This window comes from Lontra canadensis, unplaced genomic scaffold (genome assembly GCF_010015895.1).
Source record: "Lontra canadensis isolate GAN:19392208 unplaced genomic scaffold, GSC_riverotter_1.0 scaffold42, whole genome shotgun sequence".
NCBI lineage: Eukaryota > Metazoa > Chordata > Mammalia > Carnivora > Mustelidae > Lontra > Lontra canadensis.
In genome coordinates this window covers 12,319,959-12,340,156 of record NW_022631036.1, presented here as the reverse complement: position 1 = coordinate 12,340,156, position 20,198 = coordinate 12,319,959, and the positions used below count along the sequence as shown (strand labels likewise).

The 20,198-nt window shown below is 39.3% G+C and overlaps 1 protein-coding gene across 1 annotated transcript; it reads right to left on the bottom strand.

The window, feature by feature from the left end:
* Positions 1–3,287: 3,287 nt before the first annotated feature.
* Positions 3,288–19,438, bottom strand: TRAPPC6B (trafficking protein particle complex 6B). The gene is made up of 6 exons (XM_032871230.1): positions 19,065–19,438; positions 10,734–10,801; positions 9,896–10,013; positions 8,325–8,408; positions 6,031–6,124; positions 3,288–4,531 (listed from the first exon to the last, which is right to left on the bottom strand). Exons 1-6 carry the CDS (start codon positions 19,143–19,145, stop codon positions 4,500–4,502), a joined length of 477 nt encoding a protein of 158 aa, XP_032727121.1. The 5' UTR covers positions 19,146–19,438; the 3' UTR covers positions 3,288–4,499.
* Between the last annotated feature and the right edge of the window lie 760 nt (positions 19,439–20,198).

Sequence of the window (20,198 nt, the reverse complement as noted above, 5' to 3'; positions counted from 1 at the left end):
TGAATAAATAAAATATAAATAAATAAATAGAGTGCACAAGCAGGGGGATTGGCAGAGGGAGAGAAGTGGACTCTCTGCTGAGCCACAGGCAGTCGCTTAATGGACTGAGCCACCTAGGGGCCCCTTGTTTCACTCTTGAGCAAAACAAAAGACAATGAATAGATGTCCTTAGAATTAAGATAATCTTGGTTAAATGGCAAATGTTTTTATAGTCACCAACAAACTAATCAAATGTTTTCCCTTTAAGCTCAATACTTTTTTTTTTTTAAGATTTTTTTATTTGTCAGAGAGAGAGAGCATACATAAGCAGGCAGAGTGGTAGGCAGAGGCAGAGAGAGAAGCAGGCTCCCTGCAGGGCAAGGAGCCTGACGTGGGACTCGATCCCAGGACCCTAGGATCATGGCCTGAGCCGAAGGCAGCGGCTTAACCAACTGAGCCACCCAGGTGTCCCAGCTCAATACTTCTAACTGCTTTATTACATAAAACTTTTTCTTAAATCATTTTCTGTTATACCCTAATAAGTCATCTGTTTTGTCTGTCAGATTTCTAGCTCATATCACTTAGAATTTTTCTATTTCTTTATCAGATAGGAATATTTTCTACTTTAACAGATGATTCACATAGCAACAGTTTTTCAGTAGGGATTTTTCTCACATGCCCAGAAGTCAGGAAGAGCTGGCTACTAGCATTGGGTCAATGACTCTACAATACCAATGTCTCTGAGAGTCTTGTGGCCTTTCCCTTATGATAACAAGATGGCCACTGCAGTTCAAGATAACTCGTCTGTATTCAAGACCAGAAAAGGGGGAACGACGCAGAGCCTTCCACATCTGATTTTCTCATAAAAGCAAAACTTTACCCAGAAATTCACAGCAGATATATGTTCATCTGTTGGCCATAAGTGTATAACATGATCACCTCTAGCTCTGAGGAAGGTGGGAGAAATAAAAATTTAAGTCTTTCCAGTAGGAGGTGGGGGGATGGGGGGAGAGAAAAGGAAAAGAGGCTTGGAAATATCTGCAGATCTCGGGCACCTGAGTGGCTCAGTTGGTTGGCATCTGCCTTTGGCTCAGGTCATGATCCCACAGTTCTGGGATCAACTCCCGCATCCAGCTCCCTGCTCAGGGGGAGTCTGCTTCCCTCTCCCACTGCCCCTACCCCCTGCTCATGTGCATGTGCACACTCTCAAAATCTTTTAAGTTATGCTTTTTTGACATGGGGTGGATGGGGGGACCAAGCACAAGCAGGGGAAGCAGTAGGCAGAGGGAGAAGCAGGTTCCTCACTGAGCAAGGAGCCAGATGCGGGACTCTGGGATCATGACCTGAGCGGAAGGCAGATGCTTAACTAAGCCACCCAGGCACCCTCTGCCAAATGGACAGATTCTGGTGACATTTCCAGTCCTAAGTCTTCTTATGAGGTTTGATCACTAGACCTAAGAGATCAAGCTGTGTCATGGTTAGTAGAAGCCACTGACTAAACAGTTTATGTATGCAGTACACAGTATAGTTTTGGGTTTTTAAATTTTATTATTTTTTTAAGATTTTATTTATTTATTTGACAGACAGAGATCACAAGTAGGCAGAGAGGCAGGCAAAGAGAGAGGGAAGCAGGCTCCCTACTGAGCAGAGAGCCCGATGTGGGGCTCGATCCCAAGACCCTGATATGACCTGAGCGGAAGGCAGAGGCTTAACCCACTGAACCATCCAGGCGCCCCTAGTTTTTTCAGAGAGGGAGGAGGGTGGGGCAGAGGAAGGGAATCTTAAGCAGGTTCCATGCCCAGTGTGGAGCCTGACCCAGGGCTCGATCTCACAACCCCAAGATCATGACACGAGCTAAAGACAAGTCAGACACCTAACCCACTGAGCCACCCCATCACAACCATACAGTATAGTTTTCTACTTTTGAAAAATGTATCTCTTTAATTAAAAAAACAAGTATGCTGTTCATTAAGAGGCCTTGAGAACTATAATTAAGATGAAATAATGCAATTATTGGAAACGGAGCAGGTCAAACTCATGATCCAGAAATCAAGAACATGTTCTTCACCTGAGCCAGCCAGGCACCCCTTGCCAGTATTTTATTTTTATTTATTTATTTTTTGACCTCTCACCTATATTTTAAATATATTGCCTTAATATAAAGTATTATTACATTTTAAAAATATTTTCATAACATCAGTACAACTGTATCCTTTGTAGTCTTAATGTATTTTATTTGTGCATAAAAACATTGTGAGGAGTTCATAAACATCAATACACTACTGAATAGGCGTCCATGGCCCCCAAACGTTAAAAAAAAAAAGAAAAAGAAACAGAACCTTATACCATGAGGAAATGAGTTTTCACCACTATCCCGTCCCATCCCAGGTATGGGTCCTGAGAGTTTTCTCCAATATTCCTCCGAAGAACTCCTGCTTCAAAGAAAGGGTTATTATTCAAAAAGGGCAATTTGGATGGGATTGATACAACTTTGTGCGAGAGTGGAGAAGCATTCCTTCCAGGCAGTCTATAGCTGATGACCCAGAGTCCCCCTTTTGAAAGAGGAAACAATGGTGTACCTGGTTCCTCAAGCATACTGGCTTAAATACTTGATGATGTGTATCACTGGCTTGTCTTTTATGTAGTAAACAATCTCTTCTCTGTGGCTCTGGGCATCCTGAGGTATAATAAATCCTCTCTGCTGATGACAGTCTCTATAATGCCTTTCTCCCTAATTCAAGGCCTCTACTAGGTGGCCTCCCAACTTCCACTAGCTTCACGCCTGTACCCTGCCCCCTACCAACTCTCAGCCGAGGTCACCCTGTGAAACTTAGGACTCAAAAAAACACAGCTTAAAAATCACTGATTTATCATGATTTCTTACCTCAAATATAAATATCTTTATTGTGCCAAATGATTATTTTAAAACCTAAATAATATAAAGCTAAAAGTAAAAAATCTCCATCTACTTAAAATTTACTTTTAACTTTGCAGGCTGATATTCACAATCATGTATATTTATACATTATATCTGTAGTATCCTATAATAAACTTTTTTCTCTTAACATCAATTAACAGCATTCCATGTACATAAATGCACGTAGATTTCCTCCTTTTCACCAGCTGCACAGTATTTTCTTATATGTCAGTACCATAATTTAATCAATGCCATCAGTGAACACATAACTAGGGAAAGTCCTTATACATACAAGTTTGCATACTAATTTTTCCCAGCTTGAGATATACTTGACATATAACATATTTTAAGCTTAAGGTGTACAGAAAGTAACAAAATACAGAACCAAAAGTAGACAGAACAAGTTAAGGAATTTATTATTTCATGTAACAGAAAGTTCAAAGGAAAAGCAGTTCCAGGATTGGGAATTCAGAAGCACAATTAAGGTGCTTTCTATCTCTGCACCCCATTATCCTCAATCTGATGGTTTTCATCTTTATGCTTGTCCTCTTGGTTATCAGATGGAAGAGATGACAGGAGTACAAGGTGAGCACTGACCCCAACCCACTGAGAAGATAGTGTCCAGTGAAAGTTGGTGTGCGTAATCCAGTTATCCACCACCCCTCTGCTCAGGTTGGTGTGCCTAATCCAATTATCCACCTCTCTGCTCTTGCAAAATAGTAATTAGGGAATAAAGATAAGGATTTAGAACCTTCACCAGCCCTTCCACACATGGGGAGAGAAACTGAAAGTCAAGACTGTAACAGGAGTAAGTATAAAATTCCTTCCTTAAATATGTAATATTCTTTGGCCCTGGAGTCACTGACTTCACACTTAAACTAATCTATATTTCACTTTTATTACATTAATGGAGCTCTCAAGGACCAAATTCTATTAAAGTAAAATTAAGGACAAAATTCTGTTAAAGTAAAATGAACTTTTTAAGCAATATAGGTGATTACATAGGATATATATATATACCACAAACACATAATACACGATGTATATGATAAAATCCTCATAGGCATAAAAATTCTTAATAGAAATAAATTATAATAAAATAAAAATTGTTTAATTTAGTGTGTTTGCTTTTCTTAAATAACTAAAACAAATTCATAAAGCAAAACCAAAATTTGTTCACTCTTACAGAAATGATTCTGATTGATGCATACTTTTCTTAATGCTGATTTATCAAACCCTGAGTTTTGCTTCTCTATCTATGGTTAAATACACACCACTATAAGCAAATAAGAATGTTTAAAATAAGGGTGCTACACATTGGGATGTAGTTATTTGAAATCAGTTTTCATTCTGAATAGTTTCAGTAAAATCTGTGTTATGGTAGAATGTCTCCTTATCTGCTTTAACAAGGTCTGTGTTAAATTAATAAAATACAACATTACTCCTGCTTAAGAGTGCATCTTTCATTACATAAGTTAGCAAATAGCTTATATCAAATCAAATGTCCAATAATATAATTAAATTGTTGCTACTTGAAGTATTTTATACAGGAATAATTTATCTCTTTACACTGTTGAAGCCTTGCCTTGCATTTCAGTACGTTTTATAGCTTCTGTATCATTACCTGAAATTTACCTAAGGGGAAAAAAAAAAGAAAAATCATTCCTGATTTTAGGTACAAAGAAAACAAGCCTAAACATCAATTTTCTGTGATATCAGAAAGTAGTTTCAATGAAGAAACCTGCTATGTCAAACAACTTTTCATAATACTCAATAAAGTCAATTTCATTTTTATGAGAAGATTATTGTTTTGTGAATAGGTATCTTTGCTTCTCTTTGTGATTCCTACCTTTTAGGTATTTCACTGCCTATTATCATTGTAAATAGAAAGGAAATAGAGTGATGCTCAAGTCAATTTTATTCTTGGTTGGTAGTTTTGCTTAAAAAAGATCTTTGGAAAGGAGTTTAGCAATAAAAGACTAGTTGGCTTTATCTAGCTTTATTCTAGAAAACTGTTTTTTTTTTTAAAGATTTAATTTATTTATTTGACAGAGATCACAAGTAGGCAGAGAGAGAGAGGAGGAAGCAGGATCCCTGCGGAGCAGAGAGCCAGATGCGGGGCTCGATCCCAGGACCCTGGGATCATGACCTGAGCCAAAGGCAGAGGCTTTAATCCACTGAGCCACCCAAGTGCCCCTAGAAAACTGTTTTTAAAAAGACATTTTTAGGGGTGCCTGGGTGGCTCAGTGGGTTAAAGCCTCTGCTTTCGGCTCAGGTCATGATCCTAGGGTTCTGGGATCGAGCCCTGCATCAGGTTCTCTTGCTCAGCCTGAGGCCTGCTTCCCTTTCTCTCTCTCTCTGCCTGCCTCTCTGCCTACTTGTGATCTCTGTCTGTCAAATAAGTAAATAAAATCCTTAAAAAAAAAAAAAAGACATTTTTAATGCTACAGGGAAATTTATTAAAAGAATAATGCAGAAAATTTCCTTAAAAAGTTAAGAATCACAGGGCACCTGGGTGGCTCAGCTGGTAAGCATCTGACTCTTGGTTTCAGTTCAGGTCATAATCTTGGGATTAAGCCCCATGTCAGGCTCCGCACTGAACACGAAGTCCACTTGGGACTCTCTCTCCCTCTCCCTCTGCCCTTCCCCACCCCCAGAATAAATGAATCTTTAAGAATAAATACATAGGGACACTTGGGTGGCTCAGTTGGTTAAGCATCTGCCTTGGGCTCAGGTCATGATCCCAGGGTCCTCGGCAGGGAGTCTGCTTCTCCCTCTCCCTCTGCTTCTTTCCTCCCACCAGCCAACCACTTATGCTCTGTCACTCACTCTTGCTCTCTCTCACATAAATAACAATAAATACATAAATATATAAAAGAATCACCACTTAAACTGTCTTATACATTTGGATTACTTTAGCACACCTTCTTAAATCACTGTCCATTATGAATTTAAAAATCATTGAATATGAATAAAGTATTCTACATATTACATTAAATGTTAACATTGATAAAAGTAAAACAAATGGCTTTAGCATTTTAAATTTTCTCTAAGTTAACAAAACAAACAGAAAAAGACCAGACTTGAAAAAATAATCACTAAAAACATTTTTAAGGAATGTGAATTCAACTTACAGGCTGGCATTGAAGACACTTCAGCCGTGACAATACTTTTTATCCCCAAGTTCGATAAGCCACCTCTGATTAAGCCACATGTAAATGCTAAATACTGAAAGGAACAAAAATGTAAAGAATATTAAGAATTTACAAAGATAGCAATGCTATTGATAAATATGAGATTTAGTTAAGCCTTGCTATTAATAAGTCATTACTGGGACACCTGGGTGGCTCAATCAGTTAAGCATGTGCCTTTGGCTCAAGTCATGATCCTAGGATCCTGGGATTGAGCCTCACATCGGGCTCCCTGCTCAGCAGGGCATCTGCTTCTCCCTCTGCCCTTCACCCAGCTTGTGCTCTCCCTCTTGCTCTCTCTCAAATACAAATAAAATAAAAATAAAATAAAAATACATAAATAGGGGCACCTGGGTGGCTCAATTGTTAAGTGTCTGCCTTCAGCTCAGGGACGTGATCCTGTTGGGGTCGATTCCATGTTAAAACATGTTAACCCCCTAGGGCCTGCCTGGGCCTACTTAGCCATAGTGACTCCATGTTGCCTAGGTAGACATTTTGTTGTTTAATAAATGCCTCAACAGTTATTGATATCAGTTCCAGGTAACTGTTACTAAATCACACACCTGAAACAAGGCCATTTTGTTTATATCGGTTCCAGGTAACTATTACTAAAACACATACCTAAAACAAGGCCATTTTGTTGTTTAATAAACGCCTCAACAGTTACTAGTTACTAGTATCGGTTCCAGGTAACCGTTACTAAAACACACAGGTAGGAGACATCCAATCAGCCAAAGCCACATATGTAGATGCCTGCGATTGTGCCCTATAAAAACTAGCCTGTAAGACCAAGGGACGTTGCTCTCTTCAGAGGCGGCCCTGGCAGGTCAGTCTGACTTCCAATGCCTGGCATAGAATAAAGCTTTACCTAACTTTCACTTTGTCTCAGCCTCATTTCCCTGGCCAGTCAGTCTAACTTCTAATGCTTGGCATAGAATAAGGCTTTGCGTAACTTTGTCTCCGTCTCGTTCCTTTGATAACGGACCCAACAATCCCAGGGTCCTGGAATCGAGCCCCACATCGGGCTCCCTGCTTAGCAGGGAACCTGCTTCTCCCTCTCCCACTTTCCCTGCTTGTGTTCCCTCTCACTGTCTGTCTCTGTCAAATAAATAAATAAATAAAATCTTTTTTAAAAAATTAAAAAAATAAAACACTGCTTAAAAAAATAATACATAGGGGTGCCTGGGTGGCTCAGTGGGTTAAGCCTCTGCCTTCAGCTCAGGTCATGATCTCAGGGTCCTGGGATTAAGCCCCACATCAGGCTCTCTGTTCAGCATGGAACCTGCCTCCCCCTCTCCCTCTGCCTGCCTCTCTGCTTACTTGTGATCGCTCTCTCTGTCAAATTAAAAAAAAACAAAAAACCATAAAGTTAAGAATCACCACTTAAGTTGTCTTACATAATACAAACCCAGAAACACAAATACACTTAACACAAAACATGTATTCTTTGAAACAAATGTTAACAATATTAAAAAACTTTAACTAAAGGAGATTGTAAATATAAACTGAGGTGAGTAATTTCGCACAACTAACGCCAGTTTTATAAGAGAGACTATCTTTTCTGATATATCTATGCTATATTCAAGAATCTAACATTAATTTACATTTCAATGGCATTTGGTTACAGTGTTTCATTAGTCATCATAAACCTATTCAGCTAGAGGTTAATATAGGCTATTTTAATATGATGAACACCTGTCTCCTATTTCATAGAAAAGAACTTAAACAGGAGCACCTGGATGGCTCAGTTGTTTATGCATCTGCCTTCCACTCAGTGATCCTGCATAGGGCTCTGTGCTATGCAGCGGAGAGTCCGCTTCTCCCTCTTCCCCTGCTCCTCCCCAGCTTGTGCGTGCTCTCTCTCTCAAATAAATAAAATCTTTATTTATTTATTTAGATTTTATTTATTTATTTATTTGTCAGAGAGAGAGAGAGAGAACACAAGCAGGGGGAATGGCAGGCAGAGAGAGAGAAGCAGGTTCTCTGCTAAGCAAGGAGCCCAATTCAGGACTCCATCCCATGACACTAGGATCATGACTGGAGCCAAAGGCAGACACTTAACCAACTGAGCCATGCAGGCATCCCAATAAATAAAATCTTTACAAACAAGAAAGAAAGAAAGAGAAGTGCTTAAACAAAAAAGAACAACTTTAAAACCTATTCTAAACTCCTAAGTCTGTTGTGGTTGGCATTATACTTTCCCTATGAAAACCCCAATCTTCTACTTTGTTAAATACCTTAGATGCATGTTCTAAATACTGCTTTCCTGCAGACATCTGAGTAAGCAGACGAAATTTGTTGTCCTGAAGTACATAGATGCCCTGTTTCAAAAACAGAAAAAACATCAAAAGTCAGTGTAGTCTGTAGTCCTTAAAAATTATTTCTTCCCTTCAAAACAATTCAAGAGTTTTTTTTTAAGGTATTAAAACTCTCCTTTCCACTGGTCAAATTTCTTTAAATGAAGGAATTTTGCAGTGCTCAAGCTGAAGAGTTGTTCAGAACTTTATAACAACAATATTTCTTGAATGCTTTAAGATACTAAAGATACAGGGGTGACTGGGTGACTCAGTTGGTTAAGCAACTGCCTTCAGCTAAGGTCATGATCCTAGGGTCCTGGGATGGAGACCCACACTGGGCTCCCTGCTCAACGGGAAGCCTGCTCTCCCTCTCCTACTCCCCTGCTTGTGTTCCCTCTCTTGCTGTGTGTCTCTCTCTGTCAAATAAATAAAGTCTTTAAAAAAAGTTAAAAAAATTGTTACTGTAAGTTACAAAAAATTTTTTTAAAAACAACTTAAAAAAGAAGACATTAAAGATAAAAAGATGCATAAAATAGTTCCTATCCTTAAAGAACCCGCAGTCTAGTGCAAAGGAATCAGAAATACATGTCCAGGTAGAATTAGCAGTTATATATTAGCTCATATCAAGAAAGCCAATAATCAGTCACTTCTTCTCATTAGCATTTCAGTATTTACAAAGATATTGTTACATGAAAAAAATTAAAGCTAGTGGTAGCTACAAGATAAATTATTTTCATTTTCTAATCCTCAATCAAAATGTCAAATCCACTCTAAATATTTTCTTGAGTTTCATAAAACAAAGTAAATCTACTTAGATGCATAATTTTCCATGTAATCTATTAAATCTTATATTAACAAATTATTTTAAGAGAAAAATGACATCAACTAAATAATGCAAGAGTTACTTAAGAGTTAAATATGTGCACGGTGCCTGGGTGGCTCAGTGGGTTAAGCCTCTGTCTTCGGCTCAGATCGTGGTCTTGGGCCCTGGGATCTAGCCCCGCATGGTGCTCTCTGCTCAGCAGGGAGCCTGCTTCCCCCTCTCTCTCTCTCTCTCCCTGCCCCTCTGCCTACTTGTGATCTCTCCCTCTGTCAAGTAAATAAATAAAATCTTTAAAAAAAAAAAAAAAGTTAAATATGCTCTATAAACTTTAGAGATTACTCTAAAAACAAATGTGACATATCTGAGGTTCTGCAGAAAATTACCACCAAGTAATAATAACTCAGGAACCAAATCCTAAAACCTTTATCATTCTGACATTTGCTACTTTTTAAAACTTAAGTTATTTAATTAGGGAAAAAACCCAGCTATCATTACCTATATTTGTCTCTTTGTTCTTATTCACTATATCCTATTACAGAAAAAAGTAATGATATATTAATAACATATAAAAGAAACATTTCAAAGTTGACTAGAAATTATTCTGTTTTATATATTAAATAAATGACTAAAATAGAACATTTATATTAAGTTAAAGGCTTAAAAAATGGGCCTTAATCTGTCTAAATACCTGATGATTTGTCCTTAGATTGTCGATTTGTTTCTTGAATACTGTCGTCCAAAAATCTTTACAAATGAACTTCATGATATCTAACTCATCCTTGAACCTTGCAGTATCTTTTGTAAACCTAAAAAAACCAACTGAAAGTAATTAGTATTTTTCCTCCAAAGAAAGCAGGAGGGTTATATTATTCACTAATTTTGAAATGCCAGAACAGCAGTGAACATTTATTGACAGTCATAAAGTGATAAGCACCAAGAAAAGAAGATCCCGTCTCAATTCACACTGTTATGTAATTATGGTGCTAAAATTAGTCTTAACAGTAAGCAGCAATTTTATGTATAATTCGTTCTAGCACATTAAAAAAAGGCTAAGCATAATCATGGTATTGTTATATAAAATATAACCAGATTCAGCTATTCAGATGAGAAAGGAATGCCTTATGAATTGATCTATAAATTACAAGATTACTAAACACATAAACACAGACTCTAAAGCATTTCCATCCCTTGCATTTAAACAAAAATCCATTTAGGTTAAAGAACCTACTAGACCTTAAGTAGAAAATGCAACAAGATTTTAGATAGTTGTTTCAGTACACCAAATTTTTTAGGAAAAAAGTCTAAAGTATACATATACATTTTCTTCAAATATTAAAACATGAAAGTTGGGTAACAGAATTAAAATAGCATCAGACCTAAAAAGAAATTTTAATCTGTGAATTAAAGAACAGAGAATAAATAAAATTTAGGAATTAAAGTATTTCAAATTTTATACAATCTTTTGAAATGGATCACCTTTGTTTATAACCTACCTGGAAGAAAATTTTCAAATCCACACTGCTCACCTTTCTATCAATCCTTGTCCCACTCGAAACCCCATGTTTTCCAGCTTAGTAATACAGCGTCCATTTTCCTATTTTAAAAAATAATAGTTTGGAATATTTTTAGAATGCCAGAATGTTAATATATGTCATAAGATGCTGACTTAATGTAAGTGGTTACACCTTTTTTCACTAAAAAATTTTCTTTTTTTTTTAAAGATTTTATTTGAGAGTGAGCAAGAGACAGAGCATGAGCAGGAGGAGGGGTAGAGGGAGAGAGAGAGGGAGAAGGAGGAGCAGACTCTACCGCTGAGCAGGAAGACTACCGCAGGGCTAAATCCCAGGGCCTGAGATCATGACCTGAGCTAAAGGCAGATGCTTAACTGACTGAACCACGCAAGCACCCTCACTAAAATATTCTACGAAAAAGTGAATTATAAGTTGTATTTGAGATTTCTTAGTACTAATCATTTCATAAGGCAACAAGGTAAACAGGAAACTGTTACTTTCTTTTCAGAAATGCCAACCCCTTTTCCTAATTATTCCTGCTAACCTTCTCCCCCAAGCCCTGGCCCATTTTCAACTATTCTCCCCTCAGTTGTAAAAATGAAGTCAAAATACCACCTTTCCATCAGTCATTCCCTTTGGGAAGTCATTAAATTCTACTGTTCCTTGCTTCAAAATGTCTCTTAGAGTCATCCAAACTTTCCTGTTCTCAGTGTCTTAACTAATGACCCCACCATCCTATGCCAGGAATCATGCAGTTGAGTTGGCTTGCTCTTTCTCTGACAATCTCATCTAGGCTTCAGACTTTAACTACTACCCATATGCTGAAGACTCTCAAAATCCTATGGATCATCTACAAAGCCGCCTATAATCCAGATTTCTCTATCTCGCATGGCTTCAACCTTCAACTCTTCTTCACTCACAAAATACTAGTTTTGCTGTTCTTAAACATGCCAGGCATGCTCCAATATCGGGTCTCCTGCACAGGCAGCTCTTCAACCAGATATCCAAATGACCAACACCCTTGCTCCAAGTATTTATTCACATGTCACCATCTCAGTGAGTCCCATTTTTTTTTCTTTCTTTTTTCAGGTGTACAATATAATCATTCAACAATTCTATAGATTATTCGGTGCTTATCACAGTAAGTATATTCTTTTTTTTTTTAACATATAATGTATTATTTGTTTCAGGGGTACAGGTCTGTGATTCATCAGTCTTAGACAATTCACAGCACTCACCATAGCACATACCCTCCCCCGTGTCCAACACCCAGCCACCCCATCCCTCCCACTCCCCTCCATTCCAGCAACCCTCAGTTTGTTTCAGTATGGTTTATCTCCCTCTCTGGTTTCACCTTGTTTCATTTTCCCCTCCCTTCCCCTATGATCCTCTATATCGCTTCTCAAATTCCTCTTATCAGTGAGATCATATGATAATTGTCTTTCTCTGACTGACTTATTCTGCTTAGCATAATACCCTCTAGTTCCATCCACGTCATTACAAATAGCAAGATCTCATTTTTTAATGGCTGCATAATATTCCATTGTGTAATACCACTTCTTCTTTATCCATTCATCTGTTGATGGACATCTGGTTCTTTCCATAGTTTGGCTATTGTGGACATTGCTGCCATAAACACTGGGGTGCACATGTCCCTTTGGATCACTACATTTGTATTTTGGGGGTAGGTTGTAGGATAGCTCTATTTTCAATTTTCTGAGGAACCTCTATACTGTTTAGTATATTCTTAATTACCTTTATGTATTTCACCCATCCCCCACCCACCCACATCAGTGAGGCTCATTTTAACTATCTTCTTTAAAACTGCAACATTATTCCCCCTTTAGAAATTCTCTATTCCAGTGATTCTCAAAGTGTGCCCCAAAACCAGTAACATTAGCATCATGTACGAACTTGTAAAAACTGCAGATTCTGAAACTCAATTTACTGAATCAGAAACTGTAGGTGTGGGGTTAGTAGTCTGTGTTTTAAGAAGACCTCTAAAGTAGGGTGCCTGGCTGGCTCAGTGGGTAGAGCATGCAACTCTTGATCTTTGGGTTGTAAATTCAAGCCCCACGTTGGGTGTAGAGATTACTTAAAAATAAAAAAAAAAATTTTTTAAAGCAGCCCCCTAAAAGTGATTCTGATGCCCTATCCCATTTCCCTGCTTAATTAGTCTCCAAAGAACATCTTTCACCATTTAACATACTATACACATTTTACTAATTTCACATCCCCACCCTCTGCTAGAATATAGCTCCAAAATGGCAGGGGTATTTATGTATTCTGAAGCTTGTTAGGCTCCACTAAGTATATCATAGGCCTCATTATTTGGTTAACTTTCTTCTGAGTAACCATGTATTCTACTAATGAGGTTGTGATTACTAAATCTGTACGTTTATAGGACAGACTTTATTGGACATAGCTATAGAGAAGTCCCACAGCCCCCTCAAATTAGGCATATTCAAAATGGTATTTGGGGCACCTGGCTGGTTCAGTCAGTAAAGCATGCAACTCAAGGGTTTTAAGTCCAAGCCCCACATTGGGTGTAGAGATTATATAAAATCTTTAAAAAAAAATTAAATGAGGGAGGCCTGGGTGGCTCAGTCAATTAAGTAACCAACTCTTGGTTTTGGCTCAGGTTGTGGTCTCAGGGTCATGGGATCCATCCCTGTGTCTGGCTGGATGCTCAGATAAAGCTAACTTGAGAGTCTCTCCTTCTACCCATCCTAACCCTGGCTCCTATGAGTACGCTTGTGTGTGCTCACACACTCTCTCTCAAAAAAATAAATAGGTAAAATTTAAAAAAAAATGATATTATCTTAATTTCCTCAGCCTGTGCTGCCTCTAAAATTCCCTAAATTCATTAATGGCACCACCATCCACCTAGTTACTGCAACCAGAAAACTTCCATTTTCTTCAACTCTTTACTCCCAACCTTCCACATGCACTGCAGTTCTGTGGAGCCTATCGTCTATACGCTCTCAAAATCCACCCTCTTTCTCCATCCTTACTACTTAAGTTAGCCCTTCTCATTTCTCTCCTGGTTTCCAGTTAAAGCCTTCCAAATGATCTCCTTATCTCTAGTTTTTTCTTCCTTTTATTTATTTCTTCTGTATTTCTGCCAAAGACTTTCTAAAAACTAAATCATGTTATTTCTCTACTGAGCCTTTCAGCACCCACTCCCTTTCTTCAAAATAAAGTTTAAACTCCTTAGCATGGCAGTATGTGCTTTTCCTTAAATGATCCTGGCTAGTTAACCAGATTCACTAACAGCCACATCTCCACAAACATCTCTTCCTTCTACTACTCTGAAATTTCTGCAACTCCGTAATTCCATGCTTTCTTCTGCCACCTCACATACGGTGTATGGAACACCACATGCTGTTCCATATATAATATAGCCTTTATTTTTTTTTTTTTAAGATTGTATTTATTAAGTTGAGAGAGAGAAAGAGAGAGAGCATGAGCAGGGGAGAGGCAGAGGGAGAAGCTGATTCCCCACTAAGCAGGAAGCCTGATGCAGGGCTCAATTCTAGGACCCTGGGATCATGACCTGGGCCAAAGGCACACACATAACTGACTGAGCCACCCAGGCGCCCCTTTGTTTTTAAAGATTTATTTATTTAAGAGAGCAAGCATATGCGTGCAGTGGGAGAGGAAAAGGACAGAGAGAATCTCAAGCTGACTCTCCACTAAGCATGGAGCCTGACATGGGGGTTGATCTCAGGACCCTGAGATCATAACCAGAAACAAAACCAAAAGTAGGGCACCCAACAAACTTCGCCACCCAACAAACTTCGCCACCCAACAGACCATATATGCTTTAAATTCAGCTCAAGTGTCATATCTCCTAAAAGCCTTCCTTGGTGCTCCTTTAGGCCCTATGCTGTCATAACACTCTGCACATAAATCTACTATTGTATTTAAAATCATTTGTTTTTCTGTTATTCTCTAGTTCACTTCAAAACATGCTCAGGTGGAAAAAAAATGCTCAGGTGGAATAAGTAACTTGTCAGCCTTTGTGGAAGCATCCAGGAGTATGTTGATTAGCAGGGAATATGAGTTTATGTAGACATTCTCAAATCCTAACTACTGATCACATGAGCTTTTAAATGATGCCCTTGTAAATATCTTCTGATGTTGCTACTTGTTCACTCACTTTGGTATCTGTGAATACTCACAAGTGGGTACACCAAGTTTTTTTAAAAAATTAAACTTGAAAATATTTTATCTATTAACCTTTTAAAAAAATCTATTCTCCATAAATCGGTAAATGCCCAATTATTCATTTTTTAAAGATTCAATTCCTCCTTAAGCATAGTTTGAAAATCATTGATTTGGAGGGTGAGAACACTGGTTCTTTTCTTTATTTCACCTCAAAACTTACGACTTCATCTCTTTGAAGATATATAAAAACCACTGTTTAATGTCAGGGTTATGTGACTTTCTTACACATTTATTTATTATGAAAAATCTGAAGTACACTTAAAGTAGAGACACTAATACAACAAAACCTCAAACACCTCAATTCCAAAATGAATTCTAATCAACACCGCCACTTTAACTTTTTAAAATTCTTTTTGCTTGGGACGCCTGGGTGGCTTAGTGGGTTAGGGCCTCTGCCTTTGGCTCAGGTCATGATCCCAGGGTCCTGGGATGGAGCCCTGCATTAGGCTCTCTGCTCAGCGGGGAGCCTGATTCCTTCTCTCTGCCTGCTTGTGATCTCTGTCAAGTAAATAAATAAAAAATCTTTAAAAAAAATTCTTTTTGCTTATATGCACTTTCAATTCCCCAGTGTAAACAAAGTACAACAAGAAAAATATTTTTTATTAAGTTCTAAAGATTTATTTTTAAGTAATCTCTACACCCAGTGTGGAGCTCAAACTTACAACCCAAAGATCAAGAGTTGCACGCTCAGTTGGGGCACTTGGGTGGCACAGAAAGTTAAGTGTCTACCTCTTAGTTTCAGCTCAGGGTTATGGGATCACACTCAGCATGGAATCTGCTTGAGTTTCTCTCTCCCTCTCCCACCCCTCCCCCACTCTTGTGCTCTAAGAAATAAACATCTTTAAAAATTAAAAAAAAAAAAAGTCGCACGCTCTACCAACTGAGCCAGCCAGGCACTCCTAAAGTTATTTTTATTTATTTTATTTAAGATTTTATTTATTAATTTGACAGAGAGCAGGAGAGAGAGGGAGAATACAAACAGGGGGACCAGCAGATGGACAAGCAGGCTCCCCACCCAACAGGGAGCCCAATGTGAGGCTCCATCCTAGAACCCTGAGATCAAGATCCAAGGCAAAGGCAGATGCTTAACCAACTGAGCCACCCAGGCCCCCCCTCCAAAAGTTATTTTTAGATTAAATAATTCAAAACTTACAGATTTCCTTTCCCTTATATGACTAGCACATCTCTTAATATTATCAGTCATGATTACAACAGCTGTTTGGGTTTTTTTTTGGTTAATCCACCAGAAAAAAAGAGGGATTGAAAAAAAGTTTTTCCAGGGTGAAAGTTGTAAGAGGGAAAGTAGAGAGAGGGGTGTAAAGAGAACTGACTGCACACATGATGGTGGGGGGGCAGGGGTTTAATGATAAAAGAGTGAAAGAGGTGTGTTACTCATTATTCTTTGGGAAAAGGGTAAAGGGAAGGCTAACTTTGCTTAAACAATAAATGTCTGCTACTCATCACTTAGCATAGATGCTAAACACTAATAACTATTGGTTCTTGATGATAATGAAGTCAAAAGTGTGTAACTTGGAAAAAACGCTTTATTACAGATGGGTCTGAATAAGAACCATTCAGTCCTTCATTTCCAATACTCTCCCTGGTATCTTTTTAATATCTCTGAATGCATCATGCTTTTCTGTCATAGACTGAACGTGTCTCCCTCAAAATTCTTATTTTGAAATCCTAACCCCCAATGTGACAGTATTATGAAATAAGGGTCTTGGAAGGTGATTCTGTCATTAGGATAAAGCTGTTAAGAATAGGATTAATGCCACTATAAGACCCCAGAGAGCTAGTTAGCCCCTTTCCACCATGTGAACACACAGGCAAAAGACATCCATCTATGAACCAGGCAAAGGTCTTCATCAGACCAGAATCTGCTGGTGCCTTAATCTTGGGACTCTTCAGCCTTCACAATGTGAGAAATAAATTTCTGTTGTTCATAAGTCACCCACTCTATGGTGTTTTGTTATAGCAGCCTAATAGACTAATACACTATCCTTCTTGTGGTTTACACGTGAGCAGTACCTTTTCCAGATTCCTACACACACCTCAGAAATCCAAAATGTTCAAAATAATTCATTCTTTTTTTTTAATATTTTATTTATTTATTTGACAGAGATCACAAGCAGGCAGAGAGGCTCACAGAGAGAGAGGAGAAAGCCGACTCCCCACAGAGCAGAGAGCCCGATGCGAGGCTCCATCCCAGGACCCTGGGATCATGACCTGAGCTGAAGGCAGAGGCTTTAACCCACTGAGCCACCCAGGCGCCCCAAAATAATTCATTCTTTAAACTTTTTCAAAGATTTTATTTGAGAGAGCGCCAGAGCAAGCACACATGCGTGTGACACACACACACACACACACACACACACACAGGCAGGGGAGGGGCACAGGGAAATAGAAACAGACTCCCCACTGAGCAGGAAACCGGATGTGGGACTCAATCCTAGGATCGTGACCTGTGTGGAAGGCAGACGCTTAACAAGCTGAGCCACCCAGTGCCCCCAAATAATTCATTCTTTATCTCTTTCTTCTATTTCCTCTCCATCCAAGACAGCTGCTCAAGTTAAAAATCTGGGGATAATTTTCAACTCTCACTCTATACCTAACCAAGTCCTAGAGATTCTGCCTCCTAACTTTCAAACTATTCTCTCCTTTTCTTAGTTCAGATCTTCATCATCTCAGATCTTAGTTCAGATCTTCATCATCTCCTGAAATAATGAATCTTTCCACTACAAGGATCTTCTCTCTCCAACCTAAACACTGGATTATCTTTCTAAAATGCAAATGGACCACATCATTCCCCTCTTTAAAATTCTCCACTGGGGCACATGGGTGAGCTCCGGCGATTAAGTGTCCAACTCTTCATTTGGTTCAGGTCAAGACCTCAGGGTCATGAGACTAAGCCCCCACATATGGCTCTGCACTGTGTGGAGTCTGCTTAAGATTCTCTCCCGCCCCCCCCCACCAAGCTCATGCTCTAGCTCTTAAAAACAAAAACAAACAAAAAACACCCCCACTGCTAATGTCAAATTCTTTAATCATACAGCATACAGGGCTCTTTCCAGCTTCAGTTCTCAACATTTCTCACTCTCCATCCATTCAGTCTAGTCACAGTGAAATACTTAAGCATATTTAAATGCTCTACACTCTTTCATCATACCCCTATGCCTTTACCTTTTCCTGAGATGCTTTCCCTTCCCCCACTGTCCACCCTTCTTGATCAACAGCATCATAGAGAGGGCTTCTGACTTAAATATGACTTTGGAATATCCAATTTATAATATTCATTAGAACTCCGTGATTTTATACCTAATTACCACCTAATACATTAATTATTCATTGACACCTATTTCCCAATGACTATGAGGTGGGGGGTTGATCTCATTTAACACAATATCAGGCTCACAATAAACACTTAATAAATATTTTATGAATAAATGATGTTTCCCACAAATTCTAAGTAATCCCCTGGAGAATGGGGTCATTGTTTCATTACTATACCGCCAGCATGCAGAACTACCTCTGACTTATAATGGGCACTAAATAACTAATTTTTTAATTAAATTTGTTTCCTAATTATAGTAACGCCTGCAAATTTCCCTTTAATCTCAAATCGCATTACCCTTCTGTTTGAGAGGTGCGTGCAATAATACTGATGATTATGGATAGGAGCTGAGGGTAGTTTCACAACTCTGTCCAGTGGATGGCTCCGTAGTGCTGGAGTGACAGAATTAAGTAAGGGTGCCAAAACCAGCTGTGCAGTTAACCATGCCATAAATCATGGTAGCGACAACGCTAAAAGTAAGAAAATCTGTGACCTGCAGGAATCAGATATGAGAATGGGCAAAAAAAAAAAAAAAAAAAAAAAAAGTCAATATGCAAAAATGAAAAGGATGAAAGACTGAAGAGAGCTGACAGATTTTAGGCGTAGGATACTTGGCAGTGGACAAGTTTGTCTACACTTTGGAGGGCCTTCGGGGGCGATAGGACAAGGGCTGAAGGAAAGAACTAAGAGAAAACAAAGAATGTCACCGCAAAAGGACCTCAAGGGCTTTTGGTATATGTGCTGTGGAAGCGAGCACCTCAAGGGCTTTTGGCAGCACTCACCACCTCCCCCTGCTCCGCGGACTTGTACACTCCAGACACCATCTCGTTATGGAGAAGCAAAAACAACGCCTCGTCCGCCATTTCCTGCTTAGTCTTCCAAACGCGGGGTTTCGGCTCTGGTTTGGGTCGGGCTCAAAGGTTCCGGCTAGCGCCTGAGCGATTTGGACGCCGGCTCCGCGACTCCTTCAGTCCACAGCCAGTTCCTGGTTGCTAGGAGACCGAAAAACTCGCTCCGCGTCCCCAAGCCTGGTACAAGCGTGAGTCCAGTACCGGGACGAGCCCACTCCAGGGCCACTAAGCCCTCAGGCCCAACAACACAATCTGACAGCACCCGGAAACAAACAGAGCCAGCCGAGACCCTTTCCGGCCCCTGGGCGGGGGGCGGAAAAGCAACTTCCGGTCCCGTCTATCCCGGCCTTCCGCCAGCTCTATGGCCACAGAATTACTTCTCTAGGTTCAACGGTTCGCACCCAGACGTGGGGAAGTTTCCTCTCACAAATGACTTCGGGGGGCAAAGGAGGAAGTGTGAAGGGGTAAAATAAGACAAAGGAGCGCCTGCTGAAATGTGTGTTAACTAGCTATACGTTAGCACTGCCAAGAATTAGCTTCATCAAAAGCTTTCATTTCTGCCGTGTGTTCCTCAATAGGAAGAGTAAAGAGAGTAAATGAGTAAATCATTTTTCAGGCTATGAAGTTTAGCTATATTAAGAAATTATCCCAATCCATTGTGGATTAAATCTGGGTATGCAAAAGATTTAGTCATTTTGGCCACCAAAAAGTTTACTGGGAGTCAGGTATAAGTTAAGGGGGATGAAGTAAGCAAAGGGCAAGGTACATTTAAAACAAAATACAGAACCAGACGATTAGGTGCATGAAAAAGTGCGAAAGAACAGAAGAGCGACCTCACTGTGGGAAGTAGCTCATAAGAATCTACAGCAGGAACGCTTGGGTGGCTCAGGTCATGATCCCAGAGTTCTGGAATCAAGTCCCACATTGGGCTCCTTGCTCAGCAGGGAGGCTGCTTCTCCATCTGCCTGCAGCTCCCCCTGCTTGTGTGTGCACTCTCTTTGACAAATCAACAAATAAAATCTTAAAAATAAAGGATCTATGGGAGATGTGGGATTTAACTCCTAC

What these genes read in the sequence shown, in the direction of transcription:
- TRAPPC6B (XM_032871230.1), bottom strand. Translation starts at nt 19,145, where the DNA reads ATGGCGGACGAGGCGTTGTTTTTGCTTCTCCATAACGAGATGGTGTCT. An exon ending in CCGCGGAGCAGGGGGAGGTG is followed by an intron (nt 10,802 to 19,064) that starts GTGAGTGCTGCC and finishes TTTTTAAAATAG; the next exon opens with GAAAATGGACGCTGTATTAC. An exon ending in ATTTAGAACATGCATCTAAG is followed by an intron (nt 6,125 to 8,324) that starts GTATTTAACAAA and finishes TGTTCCTTTCAG; the next exon opens with TATTTAGCATTTACATGTGG.